This window comes from Clavelina lepadiformis, chromosome 2 (assembly GCF_947623445.1).
Source record: "Clavelina lepadiformis chromosome 2, kaClaLepa1.1, whole genome shotgun sequence".
NCBI lineage: Eukaryota > Metazoa > Chordata > Ascidiacea > Aplousobranchia > Clavelinidae > Clavelina > Clavelina lepadiformis.
The window spans coordinates 16,076,251-16,097,892 of NC_135241.1; the positions used below are offsets into that span (position 1 = coordinate 16,076,251).

Genomic DNA, 21,642 nt, shown 5'->3' on the forward strand with positions numbered 1-21,642 from the left:
ATGGGTTTTTACAGTTATTTTGATATAATGATTGCTGATATTCTTTAGGGACCACAAAAATGGGGCTGGGAATTTAGCCAATTTCCTTTAGCTGTTAGCCAGGTAGCATTGGCTGCTAATTATTATCAAATCACATTGTTAATTGTGATAAAAACTACTATTTATTTTTGTGACAAAAAGTGTTGTATGTCATGTCACACCAAGTGAACAAACTATTGAAGCATTAAAATGATTAACGGAGCCTATTCCTCGATTCGATGGGTTAACAAAAATGTTTCTCCAGATTCTCTCGTACACTTTCACTTTTTCGGCTAATGGCTTTAAAGATAATTTTTAATCGCTAAGAGCTTTTATCCACTAGCAGCTAAATTTTCCCAGCCCTACATAAAATGCTGAGTTAATTAAAAGGTCAAACAATCTTTAGCTCTGCCTTTTTACTAGCTATTGGCATCAAGTTATCCAAAGTCGACTTCCACTGTATTTGCCTCTCCAAACCTCAAATGCTGCACTAAAAGTAAAATATTGCAAATGTTAGTGCTTGCGATTACCATTCTTAGCTTAATAAAGTTAATGATAAATGTTTTGATCACAGAATTTATTGCACGTTTTTTTCGGATAAAACATAAATAAAATCAGACATGTGAATACTCCTAATATTCAACCCTAAATGTATTTTTTTTTAAATTAATCTGTTCAATATCCGCATGGTAACAAATTTTAAAAATGGGACTGGGCAGTGAATAACTCGATCGTAATAATACTTGCTAAAGGTAAGGGTAACCCCACGGTTAATGCAAGCCGTAACCTTCGGTTCATAATGAATTTGTGATTACTCAAAGTACAGCCAACAAAACAGTGCAAATAAATTTTACTTAAGCAATGGTTTGCAGATTGGTAACATAAAAATTCAAACAACTGGCAAACAAACTTTGAAATTCACATGATCAACAATAATTAATAATTACATAACAGGAAAACAACTGCTTATAACATAAATTTAAATGGTAACTAAAACTGTTGCAATGGTACTCCTGTTAACACTTTCTATTTGTGAATAGTGAAAGAAACCAAAAATAATGATAAAAAATTCCGTGATGGGGAAATGTTACGTTCAGAAATTCTGGGTATATATAGTCTGATTGACAAAATTTCATTTTGGTAAATAATAAAAATTCTGTGTGATTACAATTCATCCTTGGGTTTTTTTTCGTCATCATCACTGTCATCTGAATCAGATAAATCACCTCTTGGCTTCTTTTGTTTTTCCTTCTTTGCTTTCTTTTTTTTCTTTTTTTGTTTCCTTTTTTCCTCTTGGTCTTCTTCATAATACTTAGTTTCTTTCCCTGTCCATTCCTCTTTCAAGCATTCTGTTATACAGAGTTTAGCATTAGAAACATATTTGAGGGCCACATTAAAACTATTCCAAAATGATTTGGGCCATATTTGCAATATTCTGGTGTTTGATGAAGAGAAACTTGTGATGTGATCATTTGTCACAGCAAACATACTACTCGGAAATAATGGAACACTAAAAATAGCATGCTGTACATAAAGGGTGCCCAGCTGTTTTGGACTTGGCACTTAATGAAAATGATGCTACTGTACGTCGTAATGTCATTATACAACACATATACGGTGTTTTTTGGTCCTGATTTAAGATTTGGAAAGTATGACATGTGAGACCACAGCCACTTATCTAAAAGTCAGTTAAGTAGCAGAATCTATTTTTCTCACTAGTTAACTTGGTGTGATTTTTTTGTATCTGAGGGGTTCTACGACACTCCCAGATGCATAGAAGTGGAAAAAACTAACTTCCCGTGCAGTTACTTTGAGAACCTACGAACATAATTTGTGGTGTGGTAAATCTTTTTAAATTTTTGCTAATACTATATTTGTAAATATCATTTTATACAGCTGATGATCTTTGCTATCACAACGGTATTTTCCAATTGTTTATAAATTTTAAATTTCCATGGGTACCATTCCTACCAACCTTATTATTGGCATTTAGACTGTTCACTGTATTAGCAAAACGCTATGCAATTTTTTGGTACTGGGACTTGATACATTTAAAAAATTATTGGAAAATATTTTGGTTCCAAAGGAAAGTACTTTAGAAAGAGCTTGAGATGATATGTTTTTGGTGTGACTGCGGCATTAGTACTAATCAATAAGGACCGTGAATACATAGAATTGACAAATGATAATGCAAACTTCTATTCGTGTGAAAATGCAAAAATTTTTGTGAAGTTTTGAAAGAAGCAGGCAGAAAGATATAGATGCATTTTGTTGACCGTGATATACCATGGGAATTGGGGCTAACTTGAAAAATGGATATATCATTTCAAAATTTGCCCTTGCGATTAACCAAAAAACGTTTTACACTCGTTAAGCAACATTTTTCTGTAATTGTCGTGTTTTCCGAGTTCCAACTGTGTATTTTAAAATTTAGTCATTAGCTGGCTTATAGATTTGTTTGGTCATCTACACACTGAGATGCAAAAACCTTCATCATCGATCCTGATAAAATTGCATATCACTGACTGCATTAAGATATTAATTTAATATGGCACCTAGTTTAGGGACCCTGTTCATGAAGAAAATATTTTTGGGATGCAAATAGTTCTCTGACCTTGATTGTTCTTTCTTAGAACTTTTTCACGACAAAGATAGTCAGAAAGATTTTTCTTATCTTGTTGATGAAAATACCAGTCTTCAACCAATTCCTCATATTGCTCTAGTATCCGCTCGCACTGCGAAAATAATAACAAACATTGATTAATCACTTGATTACACTAATGACATCATTAATTATTATTCTCCAATGATCAAAATGACTTGAATGAACAGATGACTAAAATAAAATTCCATGTATAAAGTGCTCTCTACTGATGTTAAGTTTAGTTAAACACAAGAATTTATCTATTGCTTTTATATATCTGAATGCATATCCAATTGTTTAATTTAGGTATATTTTAATACAAATAAGCCTAAGTGTAATTGGGATATTGGGGAGCATGATGAAATCCAATTAGGCCTTTTACGTTATGTGCTAATTGTTTATGTTTATCACAAATGCTCTTAACCATTAGCTGGCTACTAGCCATATAAATCCTAGGCGCCTAGCCTTAGAATAGGTATGGATATGTTTCCATTCCATATGTAACATGTAGATATTGCATAGTCCCCTGGTTTCTTTTGAAGTGATTTCTGTATCAATTTGCTTTCGTATTGTATTTCCTTATTATATGTTTCATCATGCAATACCGCTAAGAAATCAGTTTGTATTTCGGTTAACAGTCTGCTTTCATCAGAAGTATGAATACGGTGCCAACCTAACCAGTAACCTGTTTTTTCATCATTGTTACTTCTACAGATGGCTCATCCCATAATTCATAGGGCATACCCAATTCTACTTTCACTCCTTTGTCAACCAATCCATGCAGTGTTTCCATTGTTTGACTGCGTCCCTGCAAAATAAATCACTGGAAATGCATTTGCATAAATATTGGTGTATTACTTCCTCGGGTTAAAATTTTTCAAAATCAGCAGTTGCAACAATTGACTGTTGCTTTCAGAACCAACCAGTCAAATACAATGCACAATAGACCAAACCTTGGCAAATCGCAAGCTACCAGTTCTTTCCTTGTGCATATTGTAATCCAAAATTTTATCACATATTCCATCAATAGCTTCAACAAGCCTTAGCTCCCTGAATATACAACATAAGTAAGACACTTAAAAGAAAAGTAAGCAATTGAAAATCAATGACTTTTAACTCACGAAGTCTTGTATGCAAACTCTTTACGATTTCTTGTATCAAGTCCATGTCCAGTACGGAGAATTTCTTTAGACTTCTTACTTTCATCGAGACGACTCTGTAGCTCCACAACAAAATACTTGCAAACTGAAATAAAGAAACACATTCATAGATGAAAAACCTTAAGCTATTCTTAATGTATATTTAAGTTATACGCCTATGGGTTAAACTGTGCAACCCAAAAAAGGCTTAAATAGATTTGTTAGTATAATTCTGAGTCAAGTATCAGAAATTTGCAAGTTTTGCATATATTCATATTTATAACGTATACGTTGACATATAACAGGTTGCTGCACTACACCCATTAAAGGAAATTTTGTGCAGTGGAAGTAACCTATAATTCTTCATATAAAAGTAGCTCCGGGTTTGAGAAAATAGTTGGAATGGTTGAATTTTTCTGGAACCTTGTTGATGAAGTTTTATTTTGCTTTGGAGCCTGAAATTTATCTCTGTGGTCCTGCTGCAGCTTTTAAGATATTCTGTTAACTTTAATCAAACTAAGAAGACTCACGCCGTGAAATATCACAACAAGTGCAATTTGTGAAATATTATTTTTGGCTTTTTTTATGAATGGTTATTTCAGACAAACACGGCGAAAAATTCCACCAAGATATTGCATTAATTAGAACATTAGAAACGCAAATGGTCGTTTGAAATGTTTGCATAATAATACTGTTGGCAGATAACAAAAAGACACTTCTGACCAGGGGCACAAATGACCAAAATGTAGATTTTCTGTCAAATATTTTGCTAAGTGTCTTAGCATTGCTTATTGTGTCATTGGTTCTATAGATCCTTGTTTGACTGTAACTGTTTTGGTATTTGCGTAGAGAAAAAATAAAAACAGCATTGCAAGTGTGAAACCAGGTATTTTAAGGTTAAACTGGCATATCTCATGAAAAAAAATATTACTTATTTCAAAGAATGCACATTATTACATCTACCCCAAAGTAAAGATTGTTGTATAAGTAACAAACCTTATTAAGAGCTTCTCTTATATACTTGTACAGTTTACCAATATGAAAAGTGTTCAGAATATAGCACAGCAAAAGATCCAAACTAAGCCCATAATAATATTTGGATTCAGCACAGTCAAATTTATATTGAACACATCAACTGATCCATGTGGTTTTCCATAACCCAAAATTCGTTGCACAGTGTTATTAACCCACACGTATTATACTTTATTTGAAGTTATTGAGTTATGTATTAATAATATTCATAAATTTGTATGTACCTTCACATGACGTCGGTTCATCAAGAATATAGTTATCCGCCTGCACTGGAACACCAGAAAGGCTTATTAAAGTCAAAGATACAAAGCTTATTAACTTTAAAATGCAGTGCACCATTTGTATTTATTATGGAAATCTACTACTATCTTTAATAAATCCTGCAACTATATGCTAATGTTATCCTCAATACACACAATTTACAAATTCGCCTACACTGGAAAGTTTACATTATTTTGTTTACTCCTTTTAGTTCCACTCGCAGCCATGTTTACACATCTTGGGCAAAATTCGTGCTGTCTCGCACTTTTTGTATCTAAGCCCAACTACTAGTAGTTATAATTAAAAAAGTGGGCCACACATTCACATTTGCTATGCGCACTCAGCCGACTTTTTTTCAACCTTCCAGTATTGTCTAATGCTTTTTATCTTTGTCTAATGCCATCTCAGAATGCCTTTTCAATATGACGAGACTTCGAACAATATGGCCAGTTTTTCACGGTCTTTTATATTTATTTTTTTGCTGCCACTCACCACAATGTTGCTTCATAGGCATTACCTTTCCAAGTATGGTCAATCTGTTCCATGTACACAATTTGTTTTCTTTTCCGCGAGGTAACTAAATTAACTTCTGATGTTAGAGGTTTTGGCATAAAACAAGCAGTTGAGATGCAATGAAATGCGTTTTGATCATTTTGTGGATAACTTTGACGGCCCAGCTTTGGTTTCAAGGTCTTTTTGGAATTTTGCCTAAACACAGTCACTTGTTCATTCCCAAGGTGGTCACATTCAGTGACTTCTGTGTTTTCATCCTGGTGTCAGAGATCATGTCAAATGTCATGCTAACCTTCCACCGTTATAGCACCACTGTAGTAAAAATCTTGCATGTTTTAAGCTCTAGGGCAAGATTACTGAACGTTTTAATCCCAGTTCGAATCCAAACCATTTGAATATTGAAACTGGACCTCATGCTTATAAAGACGATATAAATTTAAACTTTTTTGCTAAATATTGGTGTTGTGTTTAATAGCACATGTGTGCTATTAGGATCCGAAAGTCTGGAAATTTGAAGTAAGGGCAAGTGCTAAAACAGGTCGACTTTAAACCCAAATGAATTAATTAATTATCAGTGTTGCTAGGAAAGAAATTTTGAGGTTCGTGACTTGAATGTATCACTGAATGACGTAGACCTTGAATGGGTTTTTCTTCTGCCACCTAAACTGCCAAGAACTTTTCCTTGAATAACGACCAGACCGCTTGGCTGAGTTTTCTGCTTCACTTATCAACAATGTCACAGTGAACGTTACAAAAGCAACGCAATATGGGAAGCAAATGTTTATAAAATCTTAAAGCTAAGAACTTACAGATAAAGTCGTCTTACATACCATAAATTGCCCCAACCTGTAATGAGTCTTTCAACGCAAACCTATGCTTAGCTTAACAGGGAATACATACCGTAATCAGTGCGAAATTAACCACATGCACACAACAGCCCGAGAAAGGGGTAGCGTGACTACTAAAGTGATATTTGATAAGAAAACTTGACAAACTACAAGCGATCTGCAAAGAGCAACACTCAAAGCATCAAGCAAAACAACCTGCATACAAAATTTCATCAGTAACACACTGTATGCATGTCATGTAGGCCTATACCTCTGCACCAACCTATAGAAGTATGTTAAAAGTGTGGTCAATATGTCACACGTACTGCCAAATCTTAGATAAAATATAAATCTAAGCAGGACCTAACTGTGACACTCAATGTTCAATGTGATAGTGAGAAAGTTTTCGCAAAATGCAAGTCACTACAATATATTACAATCTTGCCTATTAAATTAGTTTGTAATAAGCACTGTTTGGCAGTAACATTTTAATTTAAATATTAACCATTCATGTTTTATTATAACTGAACATATTATATAGTTACAAATTACCTGGTACTCATTTGGATATTATTGATAATACCTGGAAGCCTACTATTTTTATGGATTTTCATGATAGTTGTGTAGCCCTGGCCCAGTGCTTTGCAGCTTTTTCCTGTTTGTTGATGAGTGTATTATTCTTGTTTTAGCAGGCTATAACAAGGTTAGCACTATACTTTTTTGCGCCCCTCAGTCCATGACAAAAAATGAACAATACAGCATATTAATGTTCAAGTTTGGCATGTTGTGAATATTGGTGAAAGTCTTTGCAACTTTACTATTTGACTTAATTCCTTCATGAAAGATGCAGATAGTTTATTATGGTTACTTATTCAAGCTTTGAAGTGTCTCACTTGGTAGATTTTTTGTCCTTGTTTAAAACGATCATTGTAATATAAACAATACATCTGCGGGAAAGCAGTTTAATCTTTCCCGGCAGAGTGTCTCGTTTTGTTGGATATTCTAGGCCCTGCATTGTCATTTCGTTATGGACTTTTTGGAAAAGAACAGTCACTACCACAGCATGATGGAAATTAATCATTCGATCCCGAATGCTTAAATTTTTCTGATTACTATTTATAACACAGCAAGATATTCATTTCGCCAACTGTGTAATCGCCTTTCTTTTAACTACAGCGATAAATGAAGAAATCAAACCATTTACAAGCCTAACTCCAAAAAACAAGGTAGGCAATATTGCTACACGAATCTCACTTAATATACCTGAAGTTTCACTGTTGGTGGCTTATTAGAAGGCTAAAGTAATGCCAATTGTAGTTTAATACTTAGTCGCAATTTGCAACTACTTGGGATAACTATCAGTAGCGAAATCATTTTTGCTGCTGCTTTACGATTGCGCTTATAATACAAAAATTTCAAAATTTTTTTTTAATATGCAGAGTTGACAATTTCAATATACGTTTGAAAAATAGGTAAAAAACAAACGCTTTGATGTGGTTATTAAGCTTCAATCACCAGGGTGCATAAAATCAAAGCATCACTATTGAAATGGATGAGAGCGAAAAAAGTTGAAGAGCCCATGAAAGGCTAGGCCTACTTACCAGATTGGAAAGTTTACAGTTTTTGGGTGAGAAATCCTCCGCGGCCTGCGCAACAAGATGTTAGCCATTAAACACGCAATGATTTCAATTCTCCACGCCACGAAGCAAGCTTTCCAATCTGGGCTACTTATAACATAGAACATACAGCAAAACGGCAATACTGTGCCAATTCTGCCAACTTTCTGCGCTAGAGAAATCTGGTATCATACAAACTTTCCTGTAGGGTGTGCTCTCACTATATGCTCTTTCAGTCTGATGTGCACCGTGAATTTGCAGTTGCTAACGTTACGCCAAGACGTGTATTTGCTCTGCGGAGTCCGCTCCAAGTCGAGGTCAAACCTAATTTACATCACAATTTTTCAGCGTAATTCACGCGGAATACACCCTGGGTGAAAACGCAGTTCACGCACAATGCACAAACAACATCCAGGAACCATCGATTTCTTTAAGTAATAGCTTAAGTAAGGTAAGCTTAAAGTAATTATTCTTTGCAGGAACTCAGGAAGCTTTATTAAAAGGGGGTTCCCTAATTATTTCACAGATCTAATGCTGTTAATAGAGATCATATAAAGTTTAAGATTAAATTTAAAATATAACATATACAGTCAAATCAATATTTCTGTCGCATTTAGCGCAACTTCACTCTATCCCTTTAAAGTTTCGGACTTTTGTTCTTGTCCTGTACCACACGGTATTATATCACTGAATGTTTTATGTTTCACTTGTTCCAATAAACCTTTTACCGTAGTTTTGAGTTTTATCCTGCTGTTTGTCTACAATTAGTGCTGACAGAGAAAGACACGTAGCCTTCCTAAAAGTCAGGTCAAGCGAAGTGCGGAGTTTACTGACACAGACACAGTCAATCAATCATTTTATTTTTCGCCAAAAAGCGCGGTGGGAACGAAAAAACAAGCCAGTTGTTCCTAACATGCGCCAATGAACAGGAAAAAGTGACAAAGCCGAAAAGGCATAAAACGTGCTCAATAAAAATAACGTTGATATTTGCTGGTAACAACTAGCACGGCCACGGGATCTCATAACCAAATATTGCTGCACTACTTTATACACTGTGTATATAAAAGCATTGGTCAAACCACAAAAAGATCATTTATTATACTATAAGTTCGATTTGCTACTTTACTTGTTACATTTTGTAAACACTTATCGAAAGGATGGCACCCAAATGCCATTTGTTTGTTGACGATTAAACATGACAAAATGGAAGCAATTACGCACAATGCAATGACATATGTTGAGCGCAAGTCTGCTTTAGGCTAGGATATCTTACATAAATGACTTTGGTTAAGATGCGCAAGGTAAGATTAGATAAGAGTTCCCTCCTTTTAAATTTTTTTTCCTATTCAAGTTTCCAGGTTTCACAACCGTGTGTTTGCTATAATTAAAGCTTATTGAACGTGTAGTACCTTAGCTAGAAAGAGCTGTAAGTCATTTATAAGCTTCTTTGAATAAGCATCTCAAAACACAAGCGAGCGGTAATTATAATTATAACTTAAGGAAATTCATTGAAATGAATATAACAGACTAAGAATTCAGCTCACTAGGTCTAGAAAGACAAAGCGAGAAACTCAGTTGAAATGGCGTCTGGCTGATGTGGTGCTGCAGTTAGTTGCGGAATGGCTTTTGATTTCCTTCCTTTATTGGCATGGTTTTCAAACAATGCACATTGGGCAAAAGTAGTAGGCTACTTTGTATGCATAGGTGGTTGGCTAGGCATTGGTGCGTGTTGGAAAAGTTTTCGTCTGGATGATAAATAAGGTGTTGATTAAATGCGGATAAAAACCGCTTGCGTCATTTATTCTATCGTTCTGCATATATATTTTCGTACTTGTAAATTTTGAAGTTTGTAGTTGTTACTTTTATCAATTAAACAAATGTTTGTATTGCATTGTAAAGAGTATATTCAGAATTTGTTTGGCTATTCTTCAACAACCTTGTTGGTAGGTTTTGCGGATAAACACGTCGTGAAACAGAAGAGTGTGAATCGTCTTTCTAAAGGATGAAAAGCATTGCGCGAGAGTCCAACTCCAGCAACTATACAATGTTGCTTAAGTTCAAGTTGTTGAATACATTGACCAACATTTTTGCTGACCTTTATGGCTAACAGCTAAATGTGCTAAGCCCGTGTGCAATGTGTAGTTCTTTAGTATAAATCTAGTTGCGCTGGAATAAAACATATTTTAAATGCAGATATCCAAAAATATAGTCGTAACAAATCTAGGACAAAGTCTAGGTAAAGAAAGAAAGAATTGAAACAAATAATGCTGAAATGTATTGCGCTTTGGTTTTTGAGTCTTGCGTGGAACTCTTCTGCATCAAAGGTAAGGTTTTGCGAGTGTTTGACACAGCAAGTTAGCTTATGTAACAACATCACATATAGTTGTGCATTGCTGCACTCCATTCCTAGAATTATTGTTTGTTTGACAAAATTAAACTCTTATAAGCATTCATCGCGACGTCTAGTTTGGCTAAGTTGGATTACAGGCTCCTCACCAACTTTGTTATATTTAAATATATGAATATATAAAATGTATTTCGATAACGATGGGATATAATTCGACATGCAGTAAGCAAACGTTTTCTATAAAATTCTTGTTTTTGAATTACGTGCACACTATACATTATACTTAAGGCCACAACACATATTACCAAACAGATTGGTATAGTTTCCCTTTCAGATACGTTTCTTCATCGACACAAGTGTACCAGTGCATGTGGTTAACCCGCTATCACCTTCGGTTGCCATGGGACTGGGAATATTTGAATATCGCTGGGTTGATTATTTTAGGTAATCTAAGCTTTAGCAAATAAATAATGATCCACATTGCAGTTAAATCAATACCGTGATCTGACACACATTAAAACTAAATGGAAATTTTTTTTGATAAAATCCTTGATATAAGCTTAGTTTTTCGTTGTTCTTTGTCGTTTTGCTTTTATGTTTTTCTTTGTCTTTTTCTTTGCCTATTAAATCTATAATCTTCTCAGACAAATGAAACTTTAATTTTTTCGCCTCATCAAAACTTTGCATAGAGACGAAAAATTTCTGACCCTAGCTAGAGGTCTGGGACCTTCCTATCTTCGCGTAGGCGGAACTAAAGCCGATTTTATAACTTTCTACCAGAATGATGAAGACAGGGTATCCTCTTATATAAAACAACGTTCTCTAGTCGGTATGCTTTAGTTTAGAGGTTCTATGTTTGCATATACTGCATTACAATACAGGCTAACATTTAACATTTTACCCATATTACTATATGTGAGGTAATTTTAAAATTAAGCTGTGCTAATGATTGTTTTTCAGTGAATTGCAGCACGTCAGAAACTTATCGAACAAAAATGTTGGAAACTTGTGTGAAATGTTTAATTTAATGGCGTATAAGAATATTCTTTAATCTTTAAGCTATTCACGACCATGCAATATAATATAGCCTATACATACCTTTTTCATATAGAGGGATCAGAACATCAATGCCAACAACAGCTACGTGACGAAGAAGTTTTTCAAGCACACAGGAAATGGGCAGATGCACAACAGCTTCTCTTTAAAGAAGAAAAACGCAAATTTGGAATTCGGCAGGTTTTGAAACCGCTTAAAATGACAGGTAGCCTTAGTTGTGGAATTATTATGCCAGAATATTGTATATTTCAGTTGTGTTAATATAAAGGATGGGAAAATTTTGCTTGTCATTGTTGTAGTTATAGGTATGTAAGGATTGTTCTAAACTTGTACACATTGTTTCCTGTCCGCAGCCGCAGACTGGGACAAGTTAAACGAATTTTGTCAATGTGTTGGATGGAAGCTTGTTTTTGGTTTAAATTTACTCAAACGAGATGGAGAAGTTTGGAATTCTACCAACGCTGAGCAATTGCTGCAGTATACAGAATACAAATATAACGTCAATTGGGAGCTAGGGAATGGTATCACCTTCTGCACCTATATTGTATAATATAGAAAGCTCGTTAACTTGACTTTGCTTTAATTTAAATTTCTATCTAAATTTATGTAAACAATGTCTATGCTTGTTAACTGAAATTTTTGCTTATCTAGAAGTATTCTATGGACCCGGCCCAGGGCAAGTTTAATAAAATTCCTAAACTTTCCTTGTTAACAGTAGGGCTTGGTTGCAGATATCGACTGTCCTGACTTGGCTCGAGTCTTGTTTACTGAAATACTCGACTTGACATGAGTCGCTACCTCTAAATGACTCGACTTTACTTGAGTCTTAAAATGGAAATGACTTGACTTGATTTTTAACTCGAGTTTGATGGCTTGGTTACGACTCTGGATATAGTACTGTGTGTATAAAGTTTTTAACAGTTGGGCGTTATAGGTGTAACGTTTAACGCCATTGTCACACCGTATTGGTTGTGCTTTTAGAGTTTTAGACCAAACAAATTGTAATCTTATTTTGCTCAAATTTTTACGAAAAACACGCGTTAATTGGTTGTTTAAAGCGCAGCCTATCTCCCAGTCACACTTTCATGATTATTTACCATGTATTTAATCAACTTCGAATAACTTGAAATAATGTACAGTATAATAATCGGTCCCTTCAACTTCAAAAAACGAGCTCCCACAGTTTTATATACAGAGCTTTCTAACATTACAACTTTAGCTAATTATGAATAATACTACTATAATAATACTGTAATTTATAAAAAATAATAATAATAATAATAATTTAACTACTTATTTTATGATCATTTAGGATTTTAATTTAGTAATATATTTAGTTATATAAAGCAAAGTGACTATTTCCCCGTATTTAGGAAAATAGGTATGCAAAACCTTGATTTTAGCTATTTAAGATTTTATTGAAGTTACATTTAGATTAAAGATAGGTTTAGGTTAATTTCAGGTTATTGTGTTATACGATTTATGTTGTCAAAAAACTGTAAAAAATAGCTCCAAACGCACGATTTTTTCTGGTAAAATAGTTGCAGCCTATATAAAAACATATATAAGATCTATACAGTATATGTCGACTGTTTCAGTATATAGTATAGAAATTTTAGTCATTACTTTGCAGAACCAGATTCTTACTTTCACAAGACTGGAATATCCTTGTCAGCAGAGCAAGTGGGAGACGCATTTTTGCGTCTCAAAGATATACTCCAAAAGTCTGGTTGGTGGAACTCTTCTATGATCCTTGGTCCGGATGCTAACCGCATTGGAACAAGAAGTGCTGGACAATTTTTAAAGAAGTATAACTATTTATCTTTTCCGAAAAAAGTCTGTATGCCTAATTTGCAATATGCTATAAATACATGATAATTAAATGGATGCTTTTATAAGTGTATAAGATAATATATTCCCGATGTAGTGCATCTTTGAAAGAATGGCTAATAAATAATGGGTGTAACTACTTTCGTATAACAATATTTACCTTTTTAATTAATGTTTTTAAACAGCTTTTTGGAAACAGCTGCAAGTACCATTACTGGCGTCACATTTCATCAGTAAGTGCTGTAAAGTCTATATGGGCTGTCATGCATATTTCACAATCTATATCCTCAGACGTCTTTGCACAATTTAAAGTCGGCGACGATTTCTTACCGCTTAAGTCCCGGTTTTCGAGCTTGTCTTTGTGCAAGTTTCAATGAATACACGTTTTTTTGTTTTTACTTTTTTGTACTGCATTGCTCGAATTTGCAACTCTTCACCAAGACCCCTGAACAGGCGCAAGCGTTGTTCAAATGTTCATATACCTTGCTCAAAAGCATTACAACGGTAAGGTAACTGGGTATCAAAACCGGTTCGTATTGAGCTAGGCGCTCTAACCGCTCTGTCATCAAGCCTATATTGGCTATACATCTGTATTTGAGGTTTACGTAATTGTTTAAGTAGATGACTGAATGATTTATGTCACAAAAAGGTACTACTTGAACGGGAAAACTGCTACTCCTGAAGAATTTTTGAATAAAACAGTGTTGAACAGCATTATTCCTAAAGTAGGCGCCATATTTTTATTGTGCTGTTGATATAGTACTCGTTCATCAGCCTAAAACTGATTGACCTATACCATTTTTTGTTCTTAGCTTGAGCAAGTAAGGAAAATAGTGCAAAGAACCGCTCACGGTCGACCACTCTGGCTTGGTGAGACTGCATCTGCGTTTGGAGGAGGTGCTCCTGGAATGTCAAACTCTTTCATCGACGGTTTCACGTTAGTTTTAGACTTCGTTATATAGAGTTAACTGAAATTAAAGCATATTGTACGCGTCTCTGTAGTTACACGAAAAACAACCAACCTAATAAATCTACTATAACCGTTACAAATATTAATTTTAAGATGGTTGGATAAACTCGGTATGGCGTCGAAAATGGGAGTGGACATGGTCATAAGACAAAGCTTCATTCAAAGCAATTACGATCTTGTCGATAGCAATTTTGACCCATTGCCCGTACGTATATGCCACAGAATTATATCCATTTCACAGATTGTCTGTGCCGTGTGTATCTATAATGCGCAAACTTGACTTACCTTTAGCAATTCGTTTTACAGGATTATTGGTTAACTCTTATCTATAAACGACTGGTCGGACCACAGGTGTTAAATGTCACTTTACAGAAGTGCTTACAGAAGACCGGATCCTGTAGATCAGTTACACACGGTCACTTTAGGATGTATGCGCACTGTACAAAAAGGTGTGTTTCTGTAAAATAATATCGTACGTAAATACGACCTACACCAAAATCTAAACAAAGTTTTAAGTTCATCTCCTGACAATTTTGAATTGTTTTGCAGCACGGTGTATCCGGGCGGGTCAGTCGTAATATATTTTATTAACCTAAAGCCAAAACCTGTCAAGGTTACAATGAAACCATTACGAAGTAAAGTTGCCAAACCTGAGCTATTTTTGCTTGAACCGGGCGTTCCAGGAAACTTAACCTCTAAGTAAGGCAATAAGAAACGTAATATCACTCTTAACCTTAGTTTTGATTATAGTTGTAAGTTAATTATTATCGCTAATTTTCATAGTTAGTAGTCTACCGTATTTAATGTAGTTTTATCATCACATTCATTGCAGTGAAGTCCGTTTAAATGGAAAGCTTCTTCGTCTAACCAGCGCTGGCACTTTTCCACCACTTCAGCCAACCTATCTTCATCCACGGGCACTTACCAAGGGATTTCGAATTCCTGGTCATTCATTTGGATTCCTAGCCCTGAACAAATTTCGTGCCAACGCCTGTTTCCAGGAATAGCTTGAAGGGCAGCTTTTGTGGTTGTGTAATAAGTAATAACCAAGCTTTTATTTGCTGTATATCGTCATCACAATCATCATGAAAGTTTATGCATTTTTGGTGTTCATTGTTCATTGTTTTCATTTACGTATGGTTGGTTTTCGTTTTGCAGTATAGCCCATATAATCTTGTTAAAAGTTGTAATCTTGTGTTTTTCTGAAAACTTGAATTGAAGAATCAACGCATGTAAAATTGCATTCAGTGAAGTTGTTTTATACAAATGCGGATATATGGTTTCAATTTCTCTGTTTTTGGAAGACTTTTGCATCTAGAGGAAAAGATTTTGTTGGTTTCTAAGAAATAAAGTGTGACTTAATTTCCAAAACATCACGATAAAATTTAAGGTGCGCTCATATATGTAAGTTGATACTTTGATATGATTTATTTTAAACTTGTTTGCGTAAACTAACTTCATTCGTTTTAAATAATTACTGCCTTGTTTGCAAAAATGAAAAAGCATTTAAGCATAATTTATAGGAATTTTGTGCTAGTACCTCTTCTATATGTGCATAAGTGTCAGTTCGCATTTAATTGCATCCGTTGCAAGCTGTGGTGAAATATATGAATGAATGAATGACTTCCCAAATTTTATCATTTGAAAGCAGAACGCATGAACTGCTCGACAGATATTTTTAGACTCAAACAGACAGTAACTTAGGTTTTAGTTATCCTATAAATATGGGTAATATTTATAACAGCTTTTTTGATCACAAAAATAATATCATAAGCTAAAGCGATTTATATATAACTTTCAATTTTTATTCATCATCTTATTTCAGTAAAATTAAGGTTATTGCTTTGGAAATTATTAAGGTTTTATAATTATTTTAACAATAATTTTCTCTCCTCACAGTTACTGGCGAAAAATAAACGATGCGATATGAATACCTCAAAAATTCTTAAACTCAACCTTTTAACACTAACATTCCTGTCTTAATATATAGACTATATATTGAAACTATATACCGAAAAGTTGGAAATATTATTAAACTTTGCGGCTGTTGCTTTGGCAAAAACGAACGTCTGCTTTCTTCGTCCCATCTGTATTTCTATGAAAAACTTGTTAATGCATTCAAAGAAAAGACTCCAGGACATTTTTGAAACGCAAAACGCAATTTCAAAGAAGCCAGGCGTTGAAATTAAATTCAATTATATGAGTACGTATAGCGTAATTCGATACAATGCCAATTTAATGCTCAAACGTTTCTTTTAACAATTCTTTTACACATCGTTTGAGGGTTAGAGCAGTGTCTTTTATAAAAAATTTGTACCAAAACGTTTGCTTTTCATTGTATCGGTTGCATATCATGAGAAAACAAGCAAGAGTTTTTGAAATTACGCCATAGCAAAGCGGAGCACTTCTTGCAACTTGGCTACATATTCTTTGCTTTAGGTTGCCAACATACTGCGAGTGCTTTTAAGTAGAATGTTACAAAAGAAACGGTTGTAGTAATTGACGTTATATAATGTAAATTGGTGTAATTTCAGACTTTTATTCGTCATCTTATTTTAGACAAAAAGATACCCTTGCTTTGTGATAAGATATACGTCAGAAACCTAAAAATGTTGGCTCACCTTTTTGTGAAATGCTGGATGATAGTTTCGACCTTGGCTTGTTCAAAGGTAGGCTAAGTTTGAGATAATCTTGTAAGTTACAGCCGGATTATACGTAAATGGAAATTTCAGCCTACAAGTTTCAATATAAGCATCTATATAAAACTAAGTTTTTATAAAAGTTTTTATTACACCATAACCAAACAAGATCAAGAGCGTGCACATATTGAACAATAACAATGTTTGATAAAAAATGCTCTACCAACAAGCTAAGTACGTTTTTAACAGATTTATTTTCGGATTGACGAACACTTTACCCTGGCCACGATTAACCCTTTATCTCCGTCGGTAACTGTTCCTTCTGCAATTTTATTCCGACAGCGTTGGATTGATTACATCAAGTAAGTTTTATGTTAAAACTTTGATGAAAGCTGGAACTTTACAATTGTTCGCCGTCAAGTATTATCAAGATCTTCCATGTCTATTTTTAGTGATCCAAAACTGGTGACATTGATAAAAGCACTTGGACCGATGTACGCGAGGGTCGGTGGGATCCAGGCCGACTTTGTTCGCTATGTTCCAGATCAAAATACAAACATAGAAGAAAAATTGAAAAGTAACTGAAAGTTACCAAGCTAGTTGTATATAACAGAGTTAGGCATATAGCCGTGAAACAAAATTTAGTGATGTTGCTGTTCTAAACGGTGTCGAAACTTAGTTTTTAAACTGAACAAAATAATCAGTTTTATTGCGAGTTTGGCTGTTGACTGTCAAAACGATTACTCTTCAGGTACTATTGCCCCAACTTGCAATCCACCTCCAAGAGATCAGAGACGATTTGACGCTCATGGAAAGTGGGTAGAGCGCGAAATGACCGCAGGGCAAACACTGAATCAGGATAAAGAGCGAATCGTCAGAAATATCACCTTTTCAAGTAGGCAATATAGCTTATAAATACATTCAGCGTAAAGGCCGAGTATTGTGGCGAGTAAACCTGCGTTATAATATCACTTGTATTATCACTGTTTTTGATAGATATATATCACAGATAATATATCACTTTTTTGATAGATAGATAGATAGATAGATAGATAGATAGATAGATAGATAGATAGATAGATAGATAGATAGATAGATAGATAGATAGATAGATAGATAGATAGATAGATAGATAGATAGATAGATGCAGTTAGATCAAAAACTTTTTAATTTTGGTTTAAAGCAGAATCCCTAATTACATTGGACAGGCTACTACATATTTTAGTATTTCTCTTTTGTCCATACAGGTACAGATTGGGTGAATCTTAATGAATTCTGCAAATGCGTTGGCTGGAAACTTATCTTTGCTCTTAATTTACTTCAAAGAAAATGCTTAGCTTGGGATCCTTCAAATGCTGAAAAACTACTAAAATACACTGAAAAACGTAGATATAAAGTGGATTGGGAATTGGGAAACGGTATATATAGCGAGTATAACTAAAGGCATTATACAAAGTGAATGATATTTCATTTTTTTAGAGTCACCCTTCTTTTGTTGAATATGACATTTTTTGTATATTTGGGTTGTCTTCACACCATTACACAATATGCAACGCATGTAACAGCAACGTTTTAGAGTCAAACTACTACAACGCTCATCCGCTCTGGGGAATAACTTTGACGCCCGAGGAAGTCGGAAGTGCTTTCTTACGCCTCAGAGAGCTGCTAGAAGAATCTAAATGGTTAAAATCATCGTTGGTTGTTGGACCGGATATGAACCAATTAGGTAACGATGTGTCCGCCAGGTTTTTAAACCGGTAAGACTGTTTAACTGCTCATATTTGTTTTAAAGAATATACAATTACAAACATTTTGGGCCAATGTTAAACTTTATTGTTCGAGATTCCAATAAAACCGTGGTATAAGTGTCTAACCTAATTTACATTTGAAATAGGTTCCTACAAACTACTGGTGGCGCCATAGATCGGATTACCGTTCATCAGTAAGCGTTTATTTTTCCTGTAGAAATTATGTTTCACTAAAACTCATGTAATACATTGGTTCCCAGCCTTTTTAACATACTGCCTCTCTTTTCCTATCTGAGGCTGTTCTTACCTCCTCTATACATTCAAAATAGTTAGCCACATGTTTTAGATTGACAGCAATTTTCCAGCAATATGTAGGCAAATATTACTTTATTACATATACAGATTAGCTTGTGGTACAATTATGGTATAAGAGCTTTAAGACAAAGTCATTTGCTGTAAGTTCGAATCCAATTCACGAATATTCGTTTATTCGAATTCCATCCACATTTACGTAATCTTAGTTTGTTCAAAAAGATATTCACTGTTTGCAATAGGTTGGCCTTCAAGGTTGAGAAGTTTAAGAGTATTAATAGGCTGTACATCGATTTGCTGCTGGTAATATTTTCCACACAAACCTCTGTATTTTAGAAAAGCTTTTTTACGCTTGATTAAATCCATGTTGTATGTTGTAATTAGTTGAGTAGTATGAGTGAACTTGAATGCCATTTATATTACAGGTACGATTTTGGGGCTCCAAATGCCACGCTGTATGATTTCTTAAGCCCACGTAATATGAATAAGATCATTGCTCAGGTTGGCATCTTTCTCAAGGTTATTTTAGAGAAGTCCACAGCATACATTTTATCCTCTTCAATTTTTGTCCTTGCAGATAACCTGGGTAAAAAGATTTGTGAATCGTTATGTACCAAATACTCCAATTTGGCTTGGTGAAACCTCATCGGCTTTCGGAGGCGGAGTAAAGGGCTTTTCCGATAGTTTTCTCGACGGATTTACGTAAGATTTAGTTATATTTCACGTTTGCTTATCGTCTTTTTGTTGTGCTCTCCCTTTCTATTATGTTTTCTTTTCGCTTCGTGATCATCATTAATCATACACAAAAACTTATATTTGTGGCTCGTGATAACATCCTCTATAATCTATATAGTTTGAACCGTCCATTATTTTTTCAGGTGGATTGATAAATTGGGTACAACTGCACGTTTGGGTGTAGACCTAGTTATTCGACAAAGTCTTTTTGCAGAACGATACTCTCTTATTGACAAAAACTTTGATCCATTACCTGTGAGTGCCGTTGCTAACACGACTTTTGATTCTTTATTCACCCTCCGAATATTAAAGTGTCTGTTCATACATAATTTAAAACAACATTTCAAAATTCAACATTCACCTAACATCACTTGCAAAACACCCAGTATAACGTATAACATATTACGCAAAATAATTCGATGTTTCTTTGTAGGATTTTTGGCTGACACTTCTTTACAGACGTATTGTCGGACATCAAGTATTAAATCTTCATCTACAAGAATGTAATTTTACCCACTGCCGTATTCTTAAAAATGAAGATGTAAGAATGTATGCACACTGTGCCAAGAGGTAACAGTAAGGGCTTAGTTTGTATTTTGTTAAACATGCAACATTTGGAGCATAGAAAGAGCGGCTTCAAAGATAATTGTTACTTATATAATTAAGGCTGGCCTGTATATTTGAATGTTTATTTTAATAGGCTCATTTAAAGGTAAAGGTATTTAAAGATCAATGTGTATTCGCTTTGATAGCGTAATATCATCAACATTGCTTTTGCTGTATTAAAATCAATGGGTTAGTTATTTAATGTTAGTATTATTTCTATACTACACTAAGCTCTGTGCATGCATCATTGTATATTATTTTGTAGGTCCTTATACATGCAGGGAAACGTCGTTGTGTATTTTGTCAACGTGCGACCAAATCCAGTGCGAATAGCCATTGTAAGCCATCATAAAACAAAACATCGAAACGAATTGTATCTCTTTCAACCAAGTATTCCTGGAAATCTTACGTCCAAGTAAGGGCGACTGATAGGGTTCATTTGCATAGTATGTAGTTTAAAATATCTGTTACCATACAGTGTAGCAAATGACTATAGAATACTGAATAAAACTTGTCCTCGGAAGCATGAAAATGTTAATTTCTATACATCCGTTTGCAGAGAGGTTCTCCTAAATGGAAAGGTTCTTCGACTCTCCAGTACTTTGTCTATTCCTCCACTTTTACCAATCCGTCTGTCTCATGGAGCACTTGTCGATGGTCTCAATATTCCTGGTTATTCGTATGGTTTTCTCGTTTTAAAGACGCGCTTTACAGCTTGCCTATGACACCGCAAAACCTAATTATGGACTGCAGATTGCATACCGCACATACTTTGTCAGAGAAAAAACAGCAGATATTATTTTTGAAGATGTTTATTGGTCTAGTATGAAAATATGATTGACTAGTGTGCTTATACCGTAATTGAAGATCTGTGGGGTATATGTAGGGATGCACATCCTAGAATAACGAATCTCAAACGATTCGAATCTAATTTTGGTATTTTTCCCGAATCTTAAGAACCAGTTTTATTTTATGATTGAAGGTTTTCATTGGCACGTGCAGGAGATGTAGTTGTCGATTGTTCATGCACATTCTAATATTATGTGGTGGGTGTGTTAATCGTCATAATTAAACCGTGTGTTATGTCAATTTGTAAATTGTAAACTATTTTAGATTATTCCAGAATAGTCAATTATTCTGTATTGTACATTCCTAGTTATACAGTATGTTACTTCATAATGGAATGGTTAGAATCCTGTACCATGGTATCAGTTACTGTCAGATGATGCCATTAGTTGTCGATACAATTTTCGTTACCTGTGTGGCTTCCTTGAGGTAAATGTGCATATATTGTCGTAAAATACCAAAACCCCAAGAAAATATAGCAAATAACAAGAACACCAGACATA

The 21,642-nt window shown here is 34.6% G+C and overlaps 3 protein-coding genes across 3 annotated transcripts; 2 read left to right on the plus strand and 1 right to left on the minus strand.

Annotated features, from left to right (window-relative positions):
• Nucleotides 1-851: 851 nt before the first annotated feature.
• Nucleotides 852-8,471, minus strand: LOC143445559 (protein canopy 4-like). The gene is made up of 6 exons (XM_076944741.1): nucleotides 5,058-8,471; nucleotides 3,784-3,907; nucleotides 3,616-3,712; nucleotides 3,348-3,470; nucleotides 2,633-2,753; nucleotides 852-1,367 (listed from the first exon to the last, which is right to left on the minus strand). The coding sequence occupies exons 1-6, from the start codon at nucleotides 5,170-5,172 to the stop codon at nucleotides 1,183-1,185; spliced, it is 765 nt and encodes a 254-aa protein (XP_076800856.1). The 5' UTR covers nucleotides 5,173-8,471; the 3' UTR covers nucleotides 852-1,182.
• Nucleotides 8,472-10,241: 1,770 nt separating this feature from the next.
• On the plus strand, nucleotides 10,242-15,885 carry LOC143447021 (heparanase-like). Its single transcript, XM_076946928.1, has 13 exons — nucleotides 10,242-10,374; nucleotides 10,732-10,841; nucleotides 11,087-11,226; nucleotides 11,509-11,658; nucleotides 11,807-11,974; nucleotides 13,087-13,261; nucleotides 13,469-13,516; nucleotides 13,933-14,008; nucleotides 14,096-14,220; nucleotides 14,347-14,458; nucleotides 14,560-14,702; nucleotides 14,803-14,952; nucleotides 15,086-15,885. The coding sequence occupies exons 1-13, from the start codon at nucleotides 10,315-10,317 to the stop codon at nucleotides 15,258-15,260; spliced, it is 1,632 nt and encodes a 543-aa protein (XP_076803043.1). The 5' UTR covers nucleotides 10,242-10,314; the 3' UTR covers nucleotides 15,261-15,885.
• Nucleotides 15,886-16,794: 909 nt separating this feature from the next.
• Nucleotides 16,795-21,638, plus strand: LOC143445920 (heparanase-like). The gene is made up of 13 exons (XM_076945324.1): nucleotides 16,795-16,922; nucleotides 17,142-17,254; nucleotides 17,345-17,469; nucleotides 17,644-17,787; nucleotides 18,140-18,310; nucleotides 18,469-18,649; nucleotides 18,787-18,834; nucleotides 19,378-19,453; nucleotides 19,530-19,654; nucleotides 19,831-19,942; nucleotides 20,121-20,257; nucleotides 20,559-20,708; nucleotides 20,853-21,638. The coding sequence occupies exons 1-13, from the start codon at nucleotides 16,863-16,865 to the stop codon at nucleotides 21,016-21,018; spliced, it is 1,608 nt and encodes a 535-aa protein (XP_076801439.1). The 5' UTR covers nucleotides 16,795-16,862; the 3' UTR covers nucleotides 21,019-21,638.
• Nucleotides 21,639-21,642: the final 4 nt, after the last annotated feature.